This window comes from Trichosurus vulpecula, chromosome 1, assembly GCF_011100635.1.
Source record: "Trichosurus vulpecula isolate mTriVul1 chromosome 1, mTriVul1.pri, whole genome shotgun sequence".
Lineage (NCBI taxonomy): Eukaryota > Metazoa > Chordata > Mammalia > Diprotodontia > Phalangeridae > Trichosurus > Trichosurus vulpecula.
Genome location: NC_050573.1, coordinates 157,871,336 through 157,892,073, shown reverse-complemented (window position 1 = coordinate 157,892,073; position 20,738 = coordinate 157,871,336). Strand labels below are relative to the sequence as shown.

Sequence of the window (20,738 nt, the reverse complement as noted above, 5' to 3'; positions counted from 1 at the left end):
TATCAGTGGGATTGGAGGGGTATACTAGAAAACCACTCTGACAATATAAACAATGCCTTCAAGCAGCAGTGCCCTCCTCCCCAGAAAAAGACTAGCAGGAGAGATATCCCTTCCTGCTATATATCAAGCAAGTCAGGTCTCAATAATTCATACATCTATTAATCAGTGCATAAATTTAGGGCAAAAAGGGTTATGGAGAATCCACATCCAAGGCTATATGCTTTTTTCCAAATGAGGAGATATGGAGGTTTCATTTGGATAATATCCAATATAATACCTTTAGCACCTTGGGAAATAGTTTTGACAACTCACGCCATTACTTTCCTCCCTAATTTTTATATTTGTCTTTGGTTTTAAAGTTCTTCATAATTTGAACCACAAAACTTAGCCAAATTGTCTTAAACCTAAGAAATGAGCTACCTAAAAAATATAATCTGCAGAGGTTGGGAGTTGATCATTTCATCTCCCAAAACACTCAAACTTCAGTCAAATGTTAAGAAACATGTTGGTATGACCTAAAAGGAAGTGTGGGCATCCCAAAATAGGCCTGCAGAAGCATGGCACCTGAGGCACAGGGTATAAATCAAATGAATTAAGATTTGTAAAGGTAAAAGGTAAAAGTTTTGCTATGCTCTGATAACATGGAAAGTTAATAAAAATGTACTACACAGGCCAAAATTAACACAAATGGTATAACTCAGAGGAAGTGATCATAGCATCATGGTATTTAAAGCTTGGAAAGGATTTTGGAAATCATCTAGTCCAACATTCTCATTCTACAAATCAAGAAATTAAGGCCCAGAATCACACAGATCTAATTAGAAGAGTCAGAATTTGAACTGATATTGTTACTTTCCTCACTGATGCCACCTGTCAGTCTAATAATCATCATCATCATCATCATAATTACTAGAATGTATATAGGGCCTTAAGGTATACAATGCACTTCATACTTATTGTCGCAATAGAACCTCACAATGACCCTTTGTTGATCATCTCCAATTTATATATCCAATTTTACATAATTGTTTACATATCAGCCAATAAACATTTCTTAGGGCCTGGCACATGCCAGGCGCTGTGCTAAGAACTTTAGATACAAAAAAAGAGGCAAAAGATAGTCCCTGCCCTCAAGGAACTTATTATCTAATGCTCCCTCCATTGGACTATGAGATCCTTGAAACTGTCTTTTGTTTTCCTTTGATTCCTCCCTGAAGCTTAGCACATAGCAGGCATAATGTTTACTGAATGACTGTAGGTGCTATTATTATCACCATTTTACAGATATGGAAACTGAGAGAGGTTAAGTGACAGGTCAGACAGCTAGTATATAATTTGATAAGAACAATCAAGAAATAAACATTTATTAAGTACCTACCGTATGCCAAGCACTATGCTTAGCACTTTAAAATTGTTATCCCATTTGATCCTTACAACAAACCTGAAAGGCAGGTGCTATTATTTTTCCCATTTTACCAATGAGGAAAAGGGGGCAAAGAGAAGTTAAGTGGCTTGCCCAGGATCACACAGTAAGTGTCAGATGCAGAATCTGAACTTTTCTTCTAGTACTCTATCTATGATACCACCTAGCTGCTCCTGCAACAGAATACTGTTCTAGCTCTGAACTTTCCCTACTCTTAATGTATGGCCTTATACATCAGCAAATTTTCTACTCACACCACATAATGGAATCATTAAATACATTTGGTAGATTTCAAAGAGAAGGCTATGTATGAAATATTTTTCTTTCTCTAAAACAATGAATGTTACTTTATTAGTCAGTGAAAAAATACTCCTTCAACTTCAGTTTCATGCAATTAAATATGTAAAACAAAGAGTGTAAAGGGAAATTTTTTAACACTGTTTTCATCAGAGATCTGAATGTGTATCAATATAAAGTACCGTTACTTCTTTTATTGTGTGACTGAAATAAAATTACTATAATAAGTTTTATAATTAAAACAAAAGTTTATTTATCTGTCACTTTTGAGTTCAAATGGAAAATTACTAGAGAGCACTAATAGGAACTACTATTAAAAAACTCAAATTGTTTCTAAAAATGCACCCCCCAAAAACCCTCAATGATCAAATATCTAGCATTTTCTTAGGAATAGCAATGAAGAAAGGAAAAAGCACTGATTAATTGTTTACTCTGTGCCAGGCACTATGTTAAGTGCTTTAAAATATTATTTCGTTAATGTTCACAAAAACCCTGGGAGGTAGGTCTATTATTATCTTCATTTTACAATTGAGGAAACTGGGGCAAGCAGCAGTTAAGGAACTTGTCCATGGTTCTACAGCTAAGAACTGTCTGAAGTCAAATTTGAATTCAGGTCTTCCTGACTCCAGGAATTCTGCGCACCCTACACACTGTACTGCCTAGCTGTCTATGAATGTTGCCTAAAATTTATTCCTACAGTTACCATACTTATAGTCAGATAATCCTAAACACAAGCTTTGGTGCTATAGAAATAGTACTATATTTTGAATGAAAAGCTCTGGTTTCGAATCCTGACCCTGGCATATAATGCCTATGTAGAACTTTACTATGTACTCCACTCCCTTCTCTGGGTCTTGTTTTCTTCACCTCTAAAACAAGGAGATCAGACTGGATAACTTCAGGGTCTTGTCCTTTCCAGCTGTAATGCTATGAGCCCATGAATGCAATCTCTTAAAAAATGAGATCACGTTACTGATGCTATACTCTGCCTATAAGACTATCAAATTTATTAATAAATTTACTAAATAAATCCAGATCATGGAGCTCAACTCACATTCCAAATAAGTTTGAAACTGACTTCCCCTTTCATTACCATCACTCCCTCACACAGGCTAACCAGTATACCCAAAGGAATGTCGAAGCCACTGGACCCCTTTAAGGAACTGTAGTAGGATCTGGACAGATATCCAGCACAGACTTGGTAGAGAGTTCTCCAGTCATTCCACTTAAAGTCTGAATTAGACTGTCACTCAGACTGAAGATGATTCTCTCTGGGTTTAAACCTACTTACATTGATTCATGGCCTCTACATTATTAATAACCTATCTCGCAATAAACACTCCAATGACTTTCAACCTAAAACGCTGAGTCTTAGTTAGGATTTCAGATTCAGTATCTTCCTACAGTAGGCATAAACAGTGAGTTATCTAGTTTTAGCCCTCTCTCCTCCCTTGTTATTTTTATTAAAAAGAATCCAGTTGAAAAGTAAATGGAAGCAGCCTCAAAACCAAAGGTTAGCCTTAGTAATACCAACTTCAGATAAGTTTAATTCCACTACCACAGGCTACATTATTTTGATTGCTATAATTCAAAAAGATAAAGACTAGACTTTGCTTTGCAGAATTAAGTCAACCCCATATATAAAATTTATAGTGGTTTTGAAGCCTTTATTTTGGATTAGAATTGTAGTATCAGTATTGTTTAATGTTGGCAGAACTGAACGCATAAGAAAACACCTCTAAACTGTGTTTTAAAACTTGCTAATAAAGTGCATCTTTATTTGTCATTTATCATTTCTGATGCCTAGCCATTTAACCACACAAAATTAACATATTTAGCTGTTTATTCTGTCTCAGTCACTTAGTGTTAATGGGGAGGGGTGGAATCTCCTATTCCTCAAGTCTGTCTCCTAAATTTAAGGATTCCAAGTTCTCTAAAAGTAAGTTGCCAATCCGAAGCTTTCTGCTGTAGTGTGTTGGGACTTGAGGTCAAGAGATATGCGTTTGAATCTCACTTCTGACACTTACTACCATGGGGTTAGTGTTACAAATTCAGGGTGTCTGAATCTCACTTTCCTCATCTGTGAAAAGAAAATGGGGATAATAAGACCTGCAGTATCTAGGGGTTCGTGGTACAGATCAAGTTTGTAAGTCATTTACAAACTTTAAAGCACTATACAACATGTCCAGAAGTCTGTGTAGTTTTAAGTTTAAAACTACATTAAGGCTTTTGGGACACAAGGTAAAAAAATTTGGGGGAAGACATAAGGTAAAAATTTTGACAAGTATTATTTATATGCAACCTCTGAGGCTTCATGATTTTGAATATTTTAGGAATGATATGCCACTTGATCATTTTCAATAATCCAAAAATACCTCCCTCAAAGTAAAGAGGAGCAAAGATAAAATAGAAGTTATAGGACAATGACTTAAACAAATTCAGACTGTAATATATTCCCTCAAAGGGATAAGCTTATGAAGTTGAACCTTCTACTGACAGTTGCCAACCTACCTCATTCAACTCAATTTGTAACAAGAATAAAAATCTTAATATTGAACATTCCCAAGAAGGGAAATTTCACCACCTGAGACAAGCATTATTTTCCTGACCAACAAAAACAAATTAGTCATCTTCTTTCATGTCTATCCATCTTGTGTCATATGAACCACCTCTCACAGCATGTGAGAATCTATCACCCTGAGCTATTCAAAGCTGAACATTTTTTCCCTCTGTCCTGTTTCTTGCAGGATTTGTGGTCTAGCTTGTGGCCTTTCAAGCTATAATGTGTTAAACGAGCCTTTGAACCAGACTGGTTTAACCTGCTCTGCAGCTGCTCCTATTTCACACTAGAACTAAAAAGAAAAGTTAAGTGTTACCAGAAACACGACCTGCCCTTCTTTTCGAAAGCACAGCCCTGTTGTCTCCTAAGGCTTTCCATACTTCCCCCAAATTGCATCCAAGCCAAACGGGATACAGTCACTTAAGCTACATCAGCAGTTGCCAGCTGACCAAGTCTTTCTCACTTCAGTGTTATTTCTTAAGGTAAAACACAGTCCTCTCCTCTCATTTCACTGAAGTGAAAATAAACCTACCCGCTCCGCGCCCCACCCCCCGCCACACTCCTCTTTCCTTTTGTAGAGGTGACAACTAGAGACTTCAGATGCAAACAGTATGATCATCCACCCCCAAAATACATAAAAGTATTTGTTTTATTCATAAGATAGATATTAATAATATATATGATTATTTTATTAGGAAATAGGATGGGGAATGTTGACAGCATAAACTGGAGCTTCTGGCGTATGACAAGAGGTCACTTTTGAGAAGTTAATTTCCTATCACCCAGGTGTGCATCAAACACACCATCTCTCCCCCTCTAAACTGTGGTTGCTCCCCCTTCCCACACACCCAAACCTACCATTTCTGAGGACCACAGAAGTATATGTTTTATTTACTCTGTGAAAACTGAAATTGCAAATATACACTAACCCAAACATGTTCCTACTTCGATTGTATGAACCAATTCCTTTTGCTGAAGGAAATCCCTGATTCACCAGAGCAGTAGCAGGCGGGCTTGGGTGGGTGGTAGGAGGCAGTGGGGAGGTGGTGATTCGAATGAAAATCAAGACATGCTGCATATTTTTCCAAGCTTAGTCCTTTCAAGGGCAGATATCAAGGTGAGCAGCAGTCCCTGTTTCACAGCACCACTAAGGGATTTGTGAATGATTGTGAAAGATTTGCACACCAGCTTTAGTACACTTAAGGCTCATGCAAAAGGCAAAGTCCCACTCAGGAAATACATTTCAGGTCTTTTTTTTTTTCCTCCCGGTGCAAAGTACTTGTATAACGTGCACAAAAGAAAAGCCTTGCAATGCAATGTAATTGCAAGACTCCCCGGCTTTGAAAGACACAATAAACATCGTCGTTCCCCACCACCTCTCCTCCAGCTCCTTCTCCTCTTCCTCCTCCTCCTCCTCCTCCCCCCTCACCTCCTCCCCCCTCACCTCCTCCCTCTTCGAAACCTCCCCCACCAAGACCAAGTGAAAGGCTCAGCTCTCAGAGACCAAGCTTCCCGGTTTCCAATATTCCAGCCCTTTCCTTGCCAAGCAAAAAGCAGCCTCACTTGCCTTACCTCGGGGGCTGTTTTCCTGCAAATACGGCGGGGCGGTCGGAGTGACATTTCCAGAATGGGATGCTGACAGCAAAGGAGAGCGTTCATCCACTCCATCAGCAGCCATGACTGCAGCAGGAGCTCAGCTGGGAAGAGAGGCTGAGCGGCCAGCGGCTGCCTCTGCTGCTGAAGCTGCTGCTGCTGCTGTACCGGCTACTGCTGCTGAGAGGAGGAGAGCCCAGGATGTGTCACAAGGCGAGGGGGGGGGAGGGGGCAGAGAGAGTGAGGGACCAAGGGAGGGGGAGGGGAAGGCTTTTAAAATCCGAGGGGGAGGGGAGTTTGAGAGAAGCAGGGGAAGCAGGAGCGGGCGCCTGGGCAAAGAACAATTAGGGATGGAGCGGGAAATGGGCGGGGAGAACAGGATGGCTCAGGCTCTGCCCTCAATGCATCTTAAGTTTAGTGAATGGAGGAGAAATGGAAGAAAAGCCAGAGAAGAGGAAGAAAGTGGGGGGGAAAGTAGTCTTTCCCCGACTCTAAATAATTGGAGAACTACGGTAAGCAGAGTTAACGTTATCAGGCTGTTCCTGGAGAGAGAGCAAGGTAATTTTGGCTGTCAAACCAAGGGGAATTGTATGGGAAAAGTTAAATCCTGGATCTTTGCTCTTTAATTTCTCAATTGGTTAAAAAAATTGTGAAACTTTCATTCATTATTGAGAAGACCGAGGGTTTTTTTTTAATGTGTTTGTTCCCTAACGTATTTTGTGTAGGAATGGTATTTCTTTCTGCGTTCTTTACCTACATATATTAGCACCTTTACGGTAGGATTTTGTCAAGATTCAGTATGGTAAATGACAACCAAAAGTTTCCCTCTATAAATGCAGCTTATTTCCTTTATTCTGAATCTGTGTGATGTTGTCACTGGTACATACACTGTAATGAGGTTTTAGAATCACACAAGATCCTCAAATTCACATAATTTTTGTGGGACAATAAAATGAATGCTCATTTCCATCTGCCTCCTGATTTCCTTGTCTTCCTTCAAGACCCACATAAAATCCAACCTAATACACCTTTCTGGATCCCCCTTAATTTTAGTGCCTTCCTCTGTTGATTATTTCCAATTTATCCTATATACTGTTTAGCTTGGTTGTACATAATTATCTCCCCGATTAGTCTGTCAGCTCCTTGAGAGTGGAGATTTTTACCTGACACTGGAGATACAAAGTATCCAGCTGGATACTTTGTATATCTCTCTGGTTCATAGTAGGCACTTAATAAATGGGGTTTCTTTTGACTGACTAAATGCTTTAAAATAAACACCTGCAAATTAAAGTGTTGAAAACCTAATAAAATGCCTTGGTTTCTAGATTTGATTTCCGTTGTTGATGATGATTTGACTTAGTACAAAAATAGAAGGCAAGCCTCTTGAGGGCAAGGGCTGGTTTATATTTGTAGCCTCAGGAACTTGCAGTGCTAGACACATAATAGGTACTTAATAAATAATTTTAGAATTGAAATGGAATGAGAGATTTGCAGAAATACAAATATCATAGACTATTGTACACATCTTATTAAAATGTGATATGGAATTAGACTTGGTTCTGAGTACTTCCCTGGGCCTAGAGATGGGAAGCCACATGGGAAAGACAAGAGAAAAAGGGCAGCTAGTCATCCCAGCTGTAAATTTGAAAGGATACAGGGAAAGCCAACCTTCTGTTCTTTGAAACTACTTCGAACATTACTTCAAGAAAAATCTGCATTTGTCCAAGGACATATGGCATCAATTATTACCTTTTCTGCCTGAAAATCTACCTAAACAGCAGCTGTAATTCCTAGGGGAAAATCAAAAGAATAATATTGCTAGTGTGTGATAATGAAACAGCTGTTTGTAGCCCAGTGAAATTGGGATACATTATACCCAATATACAAGAATCTCCATGTAAGTTCTCACATTAGAAAGGAGTATGGAAAACCAGCTGGATAGGGAGGGCATGGGCCAGAAGTGAAAAGTCCAGGGTTGAACGCCCTACTCAGTTACCATGACATTGATTAACCATGCTTAGTTAACTCATTCTTTAGATTAGCTTTACTCAATAATTATTTTTAGGGTCCATAATTTCATCAAATTTCCATCACTGGGAATTTAATCACCTTTACCATACTTATTAATGGGAATAACAATTTTTGTATTCATTTTTCAGAAATTGCTTTATATTATTCTCAGATATGTATGGCAGCAGTTTTCAGACACACAAGATCAGAAAAAAGTAGAAGCTATACTAACAGGTAAGGGAGTTCAGCTGTAGTTCTCAATATATGACCTTTGTTTGACCTCATGTTTAGCCATTGTGAAAAAATTGTTCTTGCCACTGCTCATAGAGACTTAAGAGCTAAGTCCCTTTTCTGGAGGGACAATAAATATGACCCAGTACCTTATTTTATCTCACCATCACCAACTTATTTAATATGTCAATACTTTATGATTTCATTGATGGGAGTACAGCCTCAACTAGAACCCTTCTTTGATTTGGGTCAGTTGGTTATTGAAACCAGCTGTGGCTGAAAAATTCATCACCCTTTGGCCAAGTCATTAATGAGCCTCTCTCTAGGCTGAGTCTCAGAGGAAAGGGGATGCAGTCTATCTCAGGTTGTCCTGGACACTATTATGAAGTCTTGCCAAATTGCCTAGTTTACCTAGCATTCAATGAGTATTCACCAAATATTTGTGCAAGGTCTTCAATTTTCTTCTGACTGGCCCATGTTCTGGTTTCACCTACATCTCAAGTACTTGGTTTCTTCATTGCATGAAGCTAAGCCCCTAGGACCATATTCAATGTAGTACTAGGAAGGAAAATTTTCTCTTTTGTAATATATCCCTTCCCATTTCTGATCCCTGCACTGTGTATCATTCATATTTGATGATGACACCATTGATGGTAATCACAGTCTCTGTATGATGTGTTCCAGCCTTACTTCAAAAGATGCAATGAGAATTGAAATCATATTTGAAATATCCTCCTGTAGTTTAATAGAGAAAAAATGTTTTGCTATTTAGAATATTGTGTCATTATGGTTCAGGTTCTCAGTAAATTTCAAAAAACAGGAACTAATAACAAAACATTTTATTGTCCTAATATTTTGCCATCTCTTTCTCTGAGATAAGCTAACATTTCTTTTGAAGAAAGCTGTTTTGTAGACAGATGATATGTTTGTGATTAAGAGAAGGGCAGCACTCTATGGTCCATGGGGCCACGAAGAGTCAGCCATAACTGAACAACAACAACAACAACAAATACTTAGGAGACATACACCATGTTTTTGTGTGATTCAAAATTAGAGATATGGTAGAGCTCTCTAAATGTTCTTATGCTGCTAATATACCAAAGCGAATAGGAAATATTAACACCCTTCTGAAAAATAAAGTTTTCCAGAATAATCCTGAAATTCAAAACACATTTGCAGAATGTAATTTCTTCATAGCTAGGCATTACCCAAGCATGAATAGACACTATCTCCTACCTATATCACTTCTTTCCCCTCCCCCTTTCATTGGAAGGCAGAGCTGGAGGACGGACTAAACTTGGGGCTGGGATGTAGAGGTAAGAGCACAATAATCTTAGCACATTTATGTTTTTGTTGTAGGCATGAAGAAACCTTTTTACATTTTATATATAATTATATTCACAGAATTTGAGGCATGGAAAGAACCATAGCAGTCAGCTGATCCAACTTCCCACAAAATGTAGGAAACGTCCCTGAAGAGTGGTCCTCATCCTCTGCTTAAGTGTTTCTAGTTATGGGCAAACTCAAAAGGCAATCCATTCTGAGACAGATAGATAGAGTGCTGGGCCTGGAGTCAGGAAGACTTCAAATCCAACCCAGACACTTACTAGCTACATGACCCTGGGCAGGTCACTTAACCTCTGTTGGCTTCAGTTTCCTCCACCTGTAAAATGAGGATGATAACACCTACTTCAAAGAGTTGTGAGGATCAGAGATATTTGTAAATGGCTTTGCACAGTAGGTGCTAGATAAATGCTTATTCCCTTCCCCATTCCATTTGGGGACATCATCAAATTGTTAGTTAAGTTCTCTTCCTGTTGAACCAAAACCAGCTTTCCTATAATTTCACAAAATTTCAGAGTTGGAAGTGGGGCAGTGTTGGAGCCATCTCCTATAGGCTCAGGAGAGCCAATTAGAAAATTTTCAATATGAATATTTATACCTCAGAAAGCAGCAAATGCTACAAATCAGCACTTGATTCATTGTTCTGTTGAACTTAAGAAAGCAATGGAGAAAATAATTGATACGTATTAAATTTAAAAGTATATCCTGCATACTTTTTTGGGGAGAGCTGGTTGTTAAACATTTATCAGTATACCTTGGTTGGAAGGGACCACAAACCTCATCTAGTCCAGCCCACACGTGAAAATGAATCTCATCTCCACTGCCATCAATAAGTATGCGTTAAACAGTCTGTGGTTGAAGACCACCAAAGGAGAGGAAGTTAGCAGCTCTCAAGGAAGATTATTCCACTTTTGGACAACTCTTACTATTAGGAACCCAAGCTGAAATCTTCCTTCATCACTATAATTCTTGGTTATGCCCTCTGGTACCAAGAATAAATCCTTACAAAAGATCAAGGACTAGAAGAGGCCATCTGGTCTAACTCTTTATTTTACAGATGAAGAAACTGAGTTCAGAGAATGTTCAGGGAATGTTGGTCTCTTGTCCAAAGTTACCCATTTAGTTTCAAATGTAGGATTTGAAACAGGTACTGGGATTCCTGAGCAGCGCTACACTTTGCATTGTGTTCTTATCCCTCTTCTATATGGCAGCCATTCAGATCACTCCGTTACCAAGTTTTTTGATACATACAATTGTTCAATCAGTCAAATCCACAGGATTATGCTTTTATCATTTCTCATCACAGGATACCCTTGCAAACTTTTTCAGCATAACTGACTCTTAATCAACATGCTGACTCTTTGTTATTATTGATAACTATTAACAGTTCATTTCTAGATTCAAGGGCAGGAGAAAGGGAGCTCATACTTAGGAGAACTTAACCTAACTACAATTACTAATAGCAAAACAAAAGATACCATGAGAATATGGATACTTCCTGTGACGGAGACTCCTATTTCACAGGAGGCCCAATCAGGAGCTTACTTCTTCTGTGAGGACTGTGGGTCTTAAATGGCTTTCTCCCCACCCCTCAACCCCACCCCCAACCAATTCCTTTATACTTCAGAGTAAATAAGCTACTCAGATACATTTAACAAATGCATCAGTGAATTTCCAACTAGAAGCCAAATAAAAGTGCATAACCCCATTTAGTACAATTCCCTTGGTGTACAGTGGTCACTTATGAATTCCCCAGTCACTCTGGCCATTTCTGAAAATCTGTTGCCCCTGGAGGAAGGGGCCAGTTTGACCAGCGTACAATCCCTATGATTTCTATAATTTAACTGTGTTGTTTGTTACTCAAAAAAAAAAAAATCTGGCCACCCCAAGAAAGCAAAATTGCTGAATCATGCTGAGTCATTTACTGAGCATGGGGGAGGTGTGTTAATTAGAAACGGCTGAAACAGTGCCAGCCTATGCCTCTATTATAAAAGGGAAAGGAGAGGGAGAGAGAAAAGTTAGACTTGCAAAATTCTAGTAGCTGGGAGACAGCAAGAGACTGGAAGAGGGAGCTGTTACAGAGGAACCTTGCTCCAGTATGATTACTATAGGAAAAAAAAAAGACTAAGCAGAGACTGAACGATGAGGAAAGACCTTGAAGAGAAGGTAGAATTGCTTACCTTTTATTTGCCTTCTCTTTAACCTACCTAGAAGACTAGTCCTTGGGCTGTGAAAGAGAAAGGAGAAAAAATAGTTAAGAGGGAGAAGAAACCAAAGATGGGGAGGAGATACTGCCCTCAATTAAAGAATTATTATTACTTAATAATTATTATATTACTTTATATATTATTGTATTAATCATTGTTAACGTCCTAATAGAGAATTAGACTCATAACTGTCAGGTGTCAGAAACTAGTCCAATCTCTACATGAGCAGGAATCCTTTTTTACAGAATATGTTGTTCTGTGTAGTTCTTGTTCATGTTCTTCCATACATCTTGGGGTGGGGGAATTTTGGAAGGGAGTGGCATCCATCCCCAGGAAAGGCTGAGTGGATAACATACTGGACTAGGATTCAACAAGACCTAGGTTGGAATCTTACTTTACTCATTTATATTTGACAAGATAAGGGGCAAGCCTGACTTCGGCTGGCACACTGTTAATTTAGATTCAATATTGGGATGAACTGACGGAATCCTAGGTTAATTCAATAGTTAACAAAAGGAGGTTTACTTAGCAATAGCGTATAAAGGATATTCAACAAGGAGGCTGAAGTAATACTTCCCTAGAGTGAATATATCCCCACTCTGGTATGATGTATGATGACCTACTCAGGTTTGGGATATCCATCGAGTCTAAAGGGCCAGGACTCCATAAAGGTGGGCCATTTTGTGCATTTAGGTGACCAGGAAGCCCCATCGATAGGGCCAAAGGTTACCAGAAAGTTGTGTCAAGACTTAGTCCCCTGCCCCAGGCCAATCAAGTCCTGGAGACAGCTTTGTCCTGTCATTTTTAGGGGACAGCTAGCCTACAAGTAATATGGGAGGAAAGCTTGATATTTATCCCATCATACCAGATTCTCTTATCTAGTGGCATAGTGGGCAGGATCCTAGATTTGAAGTCACAAAGACATGAGTTCAAATCCTCCCTCAGACACTTAATGGCTATGTTACCCTGGGGAAATCCTTTAACCTCTATGAACCTCGCTTTTCTCATCTGTAACATCGGAATAATAATAGTATTTACCTCCCTAGATCAAATGAGATGATAGATGTAAAGTATTTTATCAACTTCAGAGCATTATATAAATTTAAATTTTTGATAATATCATGACTAATGGAGCACATGGGCTGACCATTAGACATCTCTTACTTTTTATATGTGATAAGTTTACCTCTTTTTTCAGTCATATACCTCCCTGATGGTATCCTTGACACTGGTCCTAAACAGCTCCTTATTGTTAATGATTTGGTAACTCATTAGGGTGATTTTAAATGTTCAAGAGAACTAATTTCTGGGTAATTCAATCATTTTATTAATAAGGCCAGCACATTTATTAATAAAAGAATGGTCATTTGGCTGTCTCTTTTAGACCAAAGACCCCTCATGGCTGTGGCTTGACAGTTTGTATGCCCTTCCAAACAAAAGTAGTGTTCCTAAAGAGTGACAATCAACTCTGATTGGTTAACAGTTAATGAGAAAATGAATATTACAGTGAGGGTCTTGGGCGATGTGACTTGGGTCACCCAAATCTTGCTTAAAGAGGCATCAATTTCATATCACCTGTCTGATAAAAGGGAGAATCAACACTTCCCCAGACCTCTCTGAGCAAATACAATGAGCAGGAATGCACCCATTAGCCCAAACTTAAAATTTCTTTTACTATCTGATTAGATCTTGGCCTGGGTAAATCTCTGCTTAAGATTTCCCACACTGGTTGATTTCTGGATGAGGAAATATAAAAGGGGAAAAGCCTTGGTCCTAATATAATAATTAGTTATTAATAAATAATCATTTCATGCATGCTTATGCTACTATGTAACTCTCTGTTGACCTATTTTTTTTTCAAAATTGTGGTCCATGGTTTTTACCCATATAGCATTTTCACAAGAATAATTATATTTAAAAAGATGGGCCTTTATTTCTACTTTATCACACTGTCTTACCTCACTCAGTTTTTCCTGTGTGGATATTTTAGCTAAAATCTTTTGAGGTCACATCGTATCAAATCTATGCACACATCTGGGGGACCTCATCTATAGAGGATCCTCTTCAATTTGAACTCTGCATTGGATACCCTTCATGATAATGGCAGACATATTTGGCAAGCGCATGGCTCTTCATTTTATACTTTGCTTGGTAGTAATAATCAGAAGGTAGTTAAAGTTCTGTGGCAACATCTTTCAAGAAATCTTGAGTAATTTTAATATATACATGGAGGACCCCTTGGTGGAGAACTTTAAGGTAATATGTCCTACCATATAAATTTTTTTAAATAGCCAAAACCAATTAGTAAAGTGGGATTTTTTTTATTCTCAATGCCTTTCAGTTTATTTGTGTGACTATATGGATGCTATCTATCACAGAACATCATTAACGGAAAGGCATTCTGTTCTCTTCATCCATGATTTCCTTGATATATTTATATGTTGCCCTAGGAAAGATTTTTTAGAAATAGAGTAGACGTATTGCTGAGTATTTTGAAAAAGTTTTCACCATTGCCTTTTCTCAAATCATTCTCAACATCTTGTTACCTCCAGTATAGACCTTCTCTGTGTATATTTTATTTAGTCCAGTTCTCTGCTCTCCCCTTTATTTGTTTTGTTGCTGTTTTTATTTATTCAGCCAATACACTAAAAACTGTTATTCTCAAAAGTAGCGCTTCTTTTACCTTTGCTGGAGAGAAGAGTTTGTTGTGGGAATCTTCATACATCTTTTTCTATTTTGAATCTGTCAGCCTCCTTCTATTTTTTCCTGGTTGTTCAGGCACGTCCAACTCTTTTTGATCCTCTTGAGGTTTTCTTGCCAAAGATACTGGGGTGGCTTGCCATTTCCTTCTCTAGCTCATTTTACAGATGAGGAAACTGAAGCAAACAGAGTCAAGTGACTTGCCCAGGATCACACAGCTAATAAGTGTCTGAGGCCTGATTTGAACTCAGGAAAGGGAATCTTCCTGACTATAGGCCTGGCACTCTACCCACTGTGCCACCTAGCTGCCCTCAGAACAGTATGGATTAATTGAGTTTTCCTCCAAGCTCTCTAGAAATTTTTTTCCCCTCTCTGCTGAATCTTACTGTTTTATGAGATGATACTGCTCAAATCTTCCACCATGTAACTCCATAAGATTTTACAAATAAAAATTAAGTTTAGCATAGAAATGGGTGTATACATTTAATGCATAGGGAATCAGAAACATGTCAGATGCTGGCAATTTTGATTACATTGATAACATTCTAAATTATAATGGACTATTTTTTTTTCTTTTAACCCATGAACAACCTTTATTCAGCAATACTGGACATACCAGAGAGCAACTGTGTACTTTGCATCTGAAGTACTCCCAATTCAATGGAACTCTTGCCTTAGGGCCCATTGTCTTGACTGGTGTTTGCCTCAGTTGTCCACTACATCTGGAATTGGTTCCATCCATCCTCCACTCACTCCACACACCCACCCCCACCCCTCGGCTCTTCAGCTGCAATGCCACTTTTTGCCTACTTGCTTTTCTCCACTTCCATTTGCTGTAGTGAAGTCCTTGTTTGGAGAGACAGAATTCAGAGGTACTTTGAGAGAGTTGTTTGTCTTCCAAAGAAAAATATTGGTGGTCAAGATTTTGGAACCATAATCAAATCAATTATGTTATTGTTCTTGGAAAGTAAGTTTCAGTCTATTCTCCTATGGCTCTCCCCATCATCCCTGCAACTTTCCTAACCAAAATACCTCTATCTGACCACCACTTCATATATGCATTGTCTCTGCTGAGTAGAGTCTGTCTTGGCTTTTGATTTTTATTTCTGACACTTAACATGTGCCATTCAGGGCACACTGTAAAAACTTAGAAGATCATAGATTTAGGGCTGTAATGGACCTTAGCAGTCATGCAGTCCAGTTCCCTCCCCGCCCTCCCCCCAAACATCTTAAAAATGTTTTTTCTTCTCTTTTAAATCATTATGAAGCTCTGGCTATATTTATACTTTTTTGAAATAATGCTGAAGTTTGGCGAAATTATTGACAAAGTACTTCGGGCCCTGGTTTAAATTTGAGGTTGCAGTAGACATACACATTGATTTTATTCATCAGAAGGTCTGCTTTTTCTGACAATCTGTTTTCTAAACAAGTAGAAAAGATTTGGCATACATCTCCAAAATATTCTTTCATATTTATGATAGCATCCTAGACTTGCCTGCCTGCTCATCCTGGCTTTCCAGGCTTATATAGAAGAAGGATTATACTTGCTTTTGATTGGTCCTCAAAAGCAGAACTGGGACCAATGAGTGGGAGTTGTAGGAAAGTAGGGGGAAAAACTCACAACTAGAGCTATCTAGAAATAGCTAGGTGGCACAGTAGATAGAGTGGTGGGCCTGGAGTCTTCCTGAGTTCAGATCTGGCCTGAGACACTTACCAGCTATGTGACGCTGGACAAGTCGTTTATCCTTTTTTCCCCTCAGTTTCCTCATCTGTAAAGTGATCTGGAGAAGAAAATGGCAAACCATTCCAGTATCTTTGCCAAGAAAACCCCCAAAGGGGTCACAAAGAGTCAGACATAACTGAAAATGACTAAACAACAACAAAATCAGAATGGGCTGCAATAGTAGATAGTAAGTTGCTTGTCAATGGACAACTTCAAATGAAAGCCGAGGGACCATTTATTGGACCTTTTGTAAAAGCAATCCATACTCTAAGCAGGAGTTAGACTTAGACCTCCAGTGCCTTTATCAGCTATTAGGACTACAAGTAAGAAGGAAGAAGATAACAAGATTTGGTCAAAAGAGATATATGTTAAAACTCACATTCCTTACAAATAAAAGATCCTTTTTTTAAAAAAAATCTATATTGTTTTCAAAGGGCTGCTTCTCTCCCTCTCCCTCTTCTCCCTGTCCTTTGAGAAAGCAAGAAAAATAAGAAAAACTTCCTTAAAACGATCCCTTAAGAGCCTCACTAGGGAAATCAATCAGTAATCATTAAGCACTTACTATGTACCATGCTATCATTGTGCTAAACCCTATGAATGCAAAGAAAGGCAAAAAATAATCCTTGCCCTCATTAATCTTATATTCTAATCCACATGTAAATTAGGTACATGCAAGGCCCATATGAAGTAGATGGAAGTTAATCTTAGAGGGTTAGACTCAATGTATCTATAAAACCCCTAGCACAGCTGAAACAACAAATAAGTGTGAAGGAAGCTAGGAGGCAGAACATTGACAGCAATGTGAAGTGACAGCTGGAAACCTGATGGTGAAGGGGAGGGTTATAAAGAATGCACATTTCACAAAGCCTGGCCTTTAGTCTGTTTGTCTTAGGGACCAATGGAGCTATGGACTACACAATATCTCCTGGAGGCATTACCATAGTCAACAATGTGTGGTATATTTTAAGAAGGCAATGTAATAGAACTAAAACTTTTAAAAACGGAATTATATGTTTTATTCTTTACATTTTATCAACATATTTCATGTTAAATCTGTGTGCCAATGGAATTTTGAAAAAAAGCTACCAGCCACCAGCCAACCTTGGCCAACAGAATCTTTTTTTTTTTTGAGACAAATTCTCTCAAGGTAATAACAAAGACTCTTTCTCCAAACAAGGACTTGATTGTAGTGATGGTCTTCCTCTTTCAGAAATGTTTGATAAAATCATGTTTTAGAACAATACTATCTTATATACTCCTCACTTAAACATGTGAATATATGATTGTATTTGTATGTATGCATATACATATTATGCCCTGAGGGTCAAAGGAGATCGTTTATATATTAGATGCATGAGCATTAGCATATGCGTTGTTCTGCTTAAGTGAATTTACATAATGATGCCAAATAAAAATATTACTATTCAACCATATTGTCTTTTTTGGAAGTAGGTGTATAAACGTTCTATTCCTCTTTCCTAGGGATTTAAATATATATATATATATATATATATATATATATATATATATATATATATATTATACACACATACACAAAGAGAATCATTGTGCTGCCACTGGAAGAAATACAAAAATAATATAGCCTTTTCCCTACTTCGTAGACATTTACAATCTAGTCATTGTAAATGGCATTGGTAGAATGAAATGGTAACCCTATTCCAAATGTTCTGTTTTGACATGTCTATCATTAAATCAGTAAATGATGACCTTTAGAAATTAACTTTTTTTTCCAGGAAAAAAAATATCCTTAGGTTAAAAGTTAAGAAGAGAGTGAAAAGGCCATGCACTGATCTTTAGCAGTTACTTTTGGTTGTAGCAAAAAATTAAAAACCAAGATGGTGCCCATAAATTGGGGAACAGCTGGACTAACTATTGCATATTAATATAATTGAAAGAAACTAAGAAAGACTTGGATGAATTGATGCAATGATATAAGCAGAGTCAGAAGAACAATTTATACAATAACTACAACAGTGTAATTGGAAACAACTTTGAATGACTAGAGAATTCTAATCAATAAAATAACCAATTAAAGCTTGAGCAATTGATGAAACATTTAATCTACCTCTGGGCAAAAAAGATAGTGGATTAGAAATAGAAAAAGTACAAAAAAAGTAATCATTTTTAGACATGGTCATTGTCTCTTGTCCCGCTGTTTATTTTGAATATATTTGCTTTCAAGGGAAAGGCTTCTATGGAGGGAGGGGAGTAGTTAGTGTATAATAAATAACAAGAAAAAAAGAGGTAACTTTCATCAGTGAAACATTTTAAAAGTATACAAGAAAACAAAAGTTCAGAAAAGGATACAAGTTGGACATTTTTATTACTACCATGTTAAAATCAAAATATTTTAAAGATAAACTGTAACAAAAGTTCCATTTCATAAACAATGCTTTTTTTTCTTTGTATACTAAAATGTTCATGTTAAATTCATAATAAAGGAAACTTTTTTTTAAAGACTTTGGAGACCTTTGTTTTAATCTTGGCTGTGTCACTAATCTACAGTAGCTATGTGACATGGGACAAATTAACTTCTTAGCTTTCTTATATGTAGATAAGATGATCTATGAGGGCTCTTCAGGCTGTAAAATTTTATAATTTTTAACAATTTCTAGCCTCTCAAAGATACTCCAAAGGACTCACGATGGAGAATGCTATCTACATCCAGAGAAAGAACTATGAAGTTTGAATGCAGATTGAGGCACACTTCATGCTCGCCTTTTTCCCCCCTTTTTTTCTTCTCTTTTGTTTTTGTTTTTGGGTTGTTGTTTTTTTTGGTTCTGTTTCTTCTTTCTCATGATTCATTCCATTGGTCATAATTCTTCTCCACAACTTGACTAGTGTATAAATTAATTCACTGCGAAGTTATACATGGTAGTTATATGAGATTCCATGCCGTCTTGGGGAGGGAGGGGGGGAAGGAGGGGGGAAAATCTGGAACTCAAAATTATGTAGAACCGTGTGTTGTAAAATAAAAATAAAAATTAAAGAAAAATTAACCTCAGTAGATAAAGATGTGAGCTTTTGACATGTCTTCAGTGAATTTGGGGAGCTGGAAGGTTGCATGCTGGTTTTCATGAATTCTGAATATGTCTGGAGTCTAATGGAAAAAGTATTAAGTAGAGCAGGGCTGTCCAAAATGTGGCCTGCAGTGAGGTAACCCCCATTCAGTGAATAGGCCTCGTTAAGAAGTTAGTCAAGAGATGGTCCCTTTAATCAAAAAAAAATCAGATTGGAAGAGAAAGACCCTTAGGGTTACTATTTAATACTTACATTCACTCTGTGCTAGGAGGGCAAGGACCAATTGTCCAATCTGTGAGTTCGGGAGTGAGTTGGGTTTAAGGCTTGGTTTCTGAGAAAAATCTAGCCAGTAAACCCCTAAGTGAAGGAGGCAGCCTTCAGCCTATTCATTGAATGGGCGTTACCTCACTCAAAGTGAGAACCTGAAAATACTTTAGCCTGGAAGGGCCAGGGTCTCCCAATGCATCCATCTCTAGTCATCCTGGTGAATATCAGGCCACTGGACCCAGATGTCTCTGGAGGAGAAAGTGAGGCTGGTAACTTGCACAGCTCTCCCTCACTCAAATCAAAGTCAACTGCAAGTCATGTCATCATTTCTCTGATGTCATGGTCCTCTTCAAGAATGAAGGACAAACACAACCTGTGAGTAGCCTCTCTTATCTTCTCCTCCCCTCCTCTCCCCTTCTCTCTCCTCCTCTTTCCTCTCCTCAGGATGCTTTGCCCAAAGGAAGGTACATTCATTTGGCAGAAGGCTGCCTCCTTAACTTTGGGTTTACTGGCTAGATTTCTTAAACCCAACTCACTCTGGAGCTCATAGATTGGACAATAGGTCCCTGCCCTCCTAGCACAGAGTGAATGTTAATACTACATAGTAACCTTTCCTCTTTTGGCCAGGAACCCTGAGGATCTTCCCCTCCCAGTTTGATTTTTTTTTGAGTTTTTGATTAAAGGGGCCATCTGTCCAATACATCCCACAAGAATAACATGAGAATAACTCTACAAGTTTTAAGCAATATATAAGTACAATCGAAGCTTACTTGATGGTTACTTAAATTCATATATTAAGAATAACATATAATCATTCAATCCCCCCTACTGCTGTAAGTTATTTTAGTCAATAACAAGATATAGTGATATATTTAGGAATATTGGGAAGAACTCATTAATAGAGTAATATGATAGCACTCTAATCTACAGACCTTTCAGAACCCTACTAATCTCTTGGCTATGTGAGTAGAGTAATAGATCCACTTTAAAATCTCAGTGGCATGCAATTACCAATGGAGGAGAATGAGATTTACCCTGGGGCTATTCTGTGTGTCTGGAGCTTGGCTAAATAGATTGTTTCTGAAGTAGAATAAAAACATCAAAGCAAAAGAATTTAAATTATAAAGTTCTCCTGGGATCTTCACCTTTACCTTTTCAAGCATCATAGAAAAGAAAGATCAGGAAAATTCATTCTTGGTTGATTGGCTATGAAGGCAGGTTGATTTATCATTTTCTTTTTTTCTATTTCCTGCATGTCGAGAAAGCGTGTGTGTGTGTGTGTGTGTGTGTGTGTGTGTGTGTGTGTGTGTGTGTGTGTAAGAAGGGGACTCCTCAGACAGG

The 20,738-nt window shown here is 38.0% G+C and overlaps 1 protein-coding gene across 2 annotated transcripts in view; it reads right to left on the bottom strand.

Annotated features, from left to right (window-relative positions):
* The window catches only part of PIP4P2 (phosphatidylinositol-4,5-bisphosphate 4-phosphatase 2), a 76,060-nt gene extending 70,102 nt beyond the window's left edge, over window positions 1–5,958 (bottom strand). For both annotated transcript variants that reach the window (XM_036740778.1, XM_036740777.1), the window contains exon 1: window positions 5,853–5,958. In XM_036740778.1, coding sequence (XP_036596673.1) covers window positions 5,853–5,958 — 106 coding nt within the window. The remainder of the gene's footprint in view (window positions 1–5,852) is intronic.
* Window positions 5,959–20,738: the final 14,780 nt, after the last annotated feature.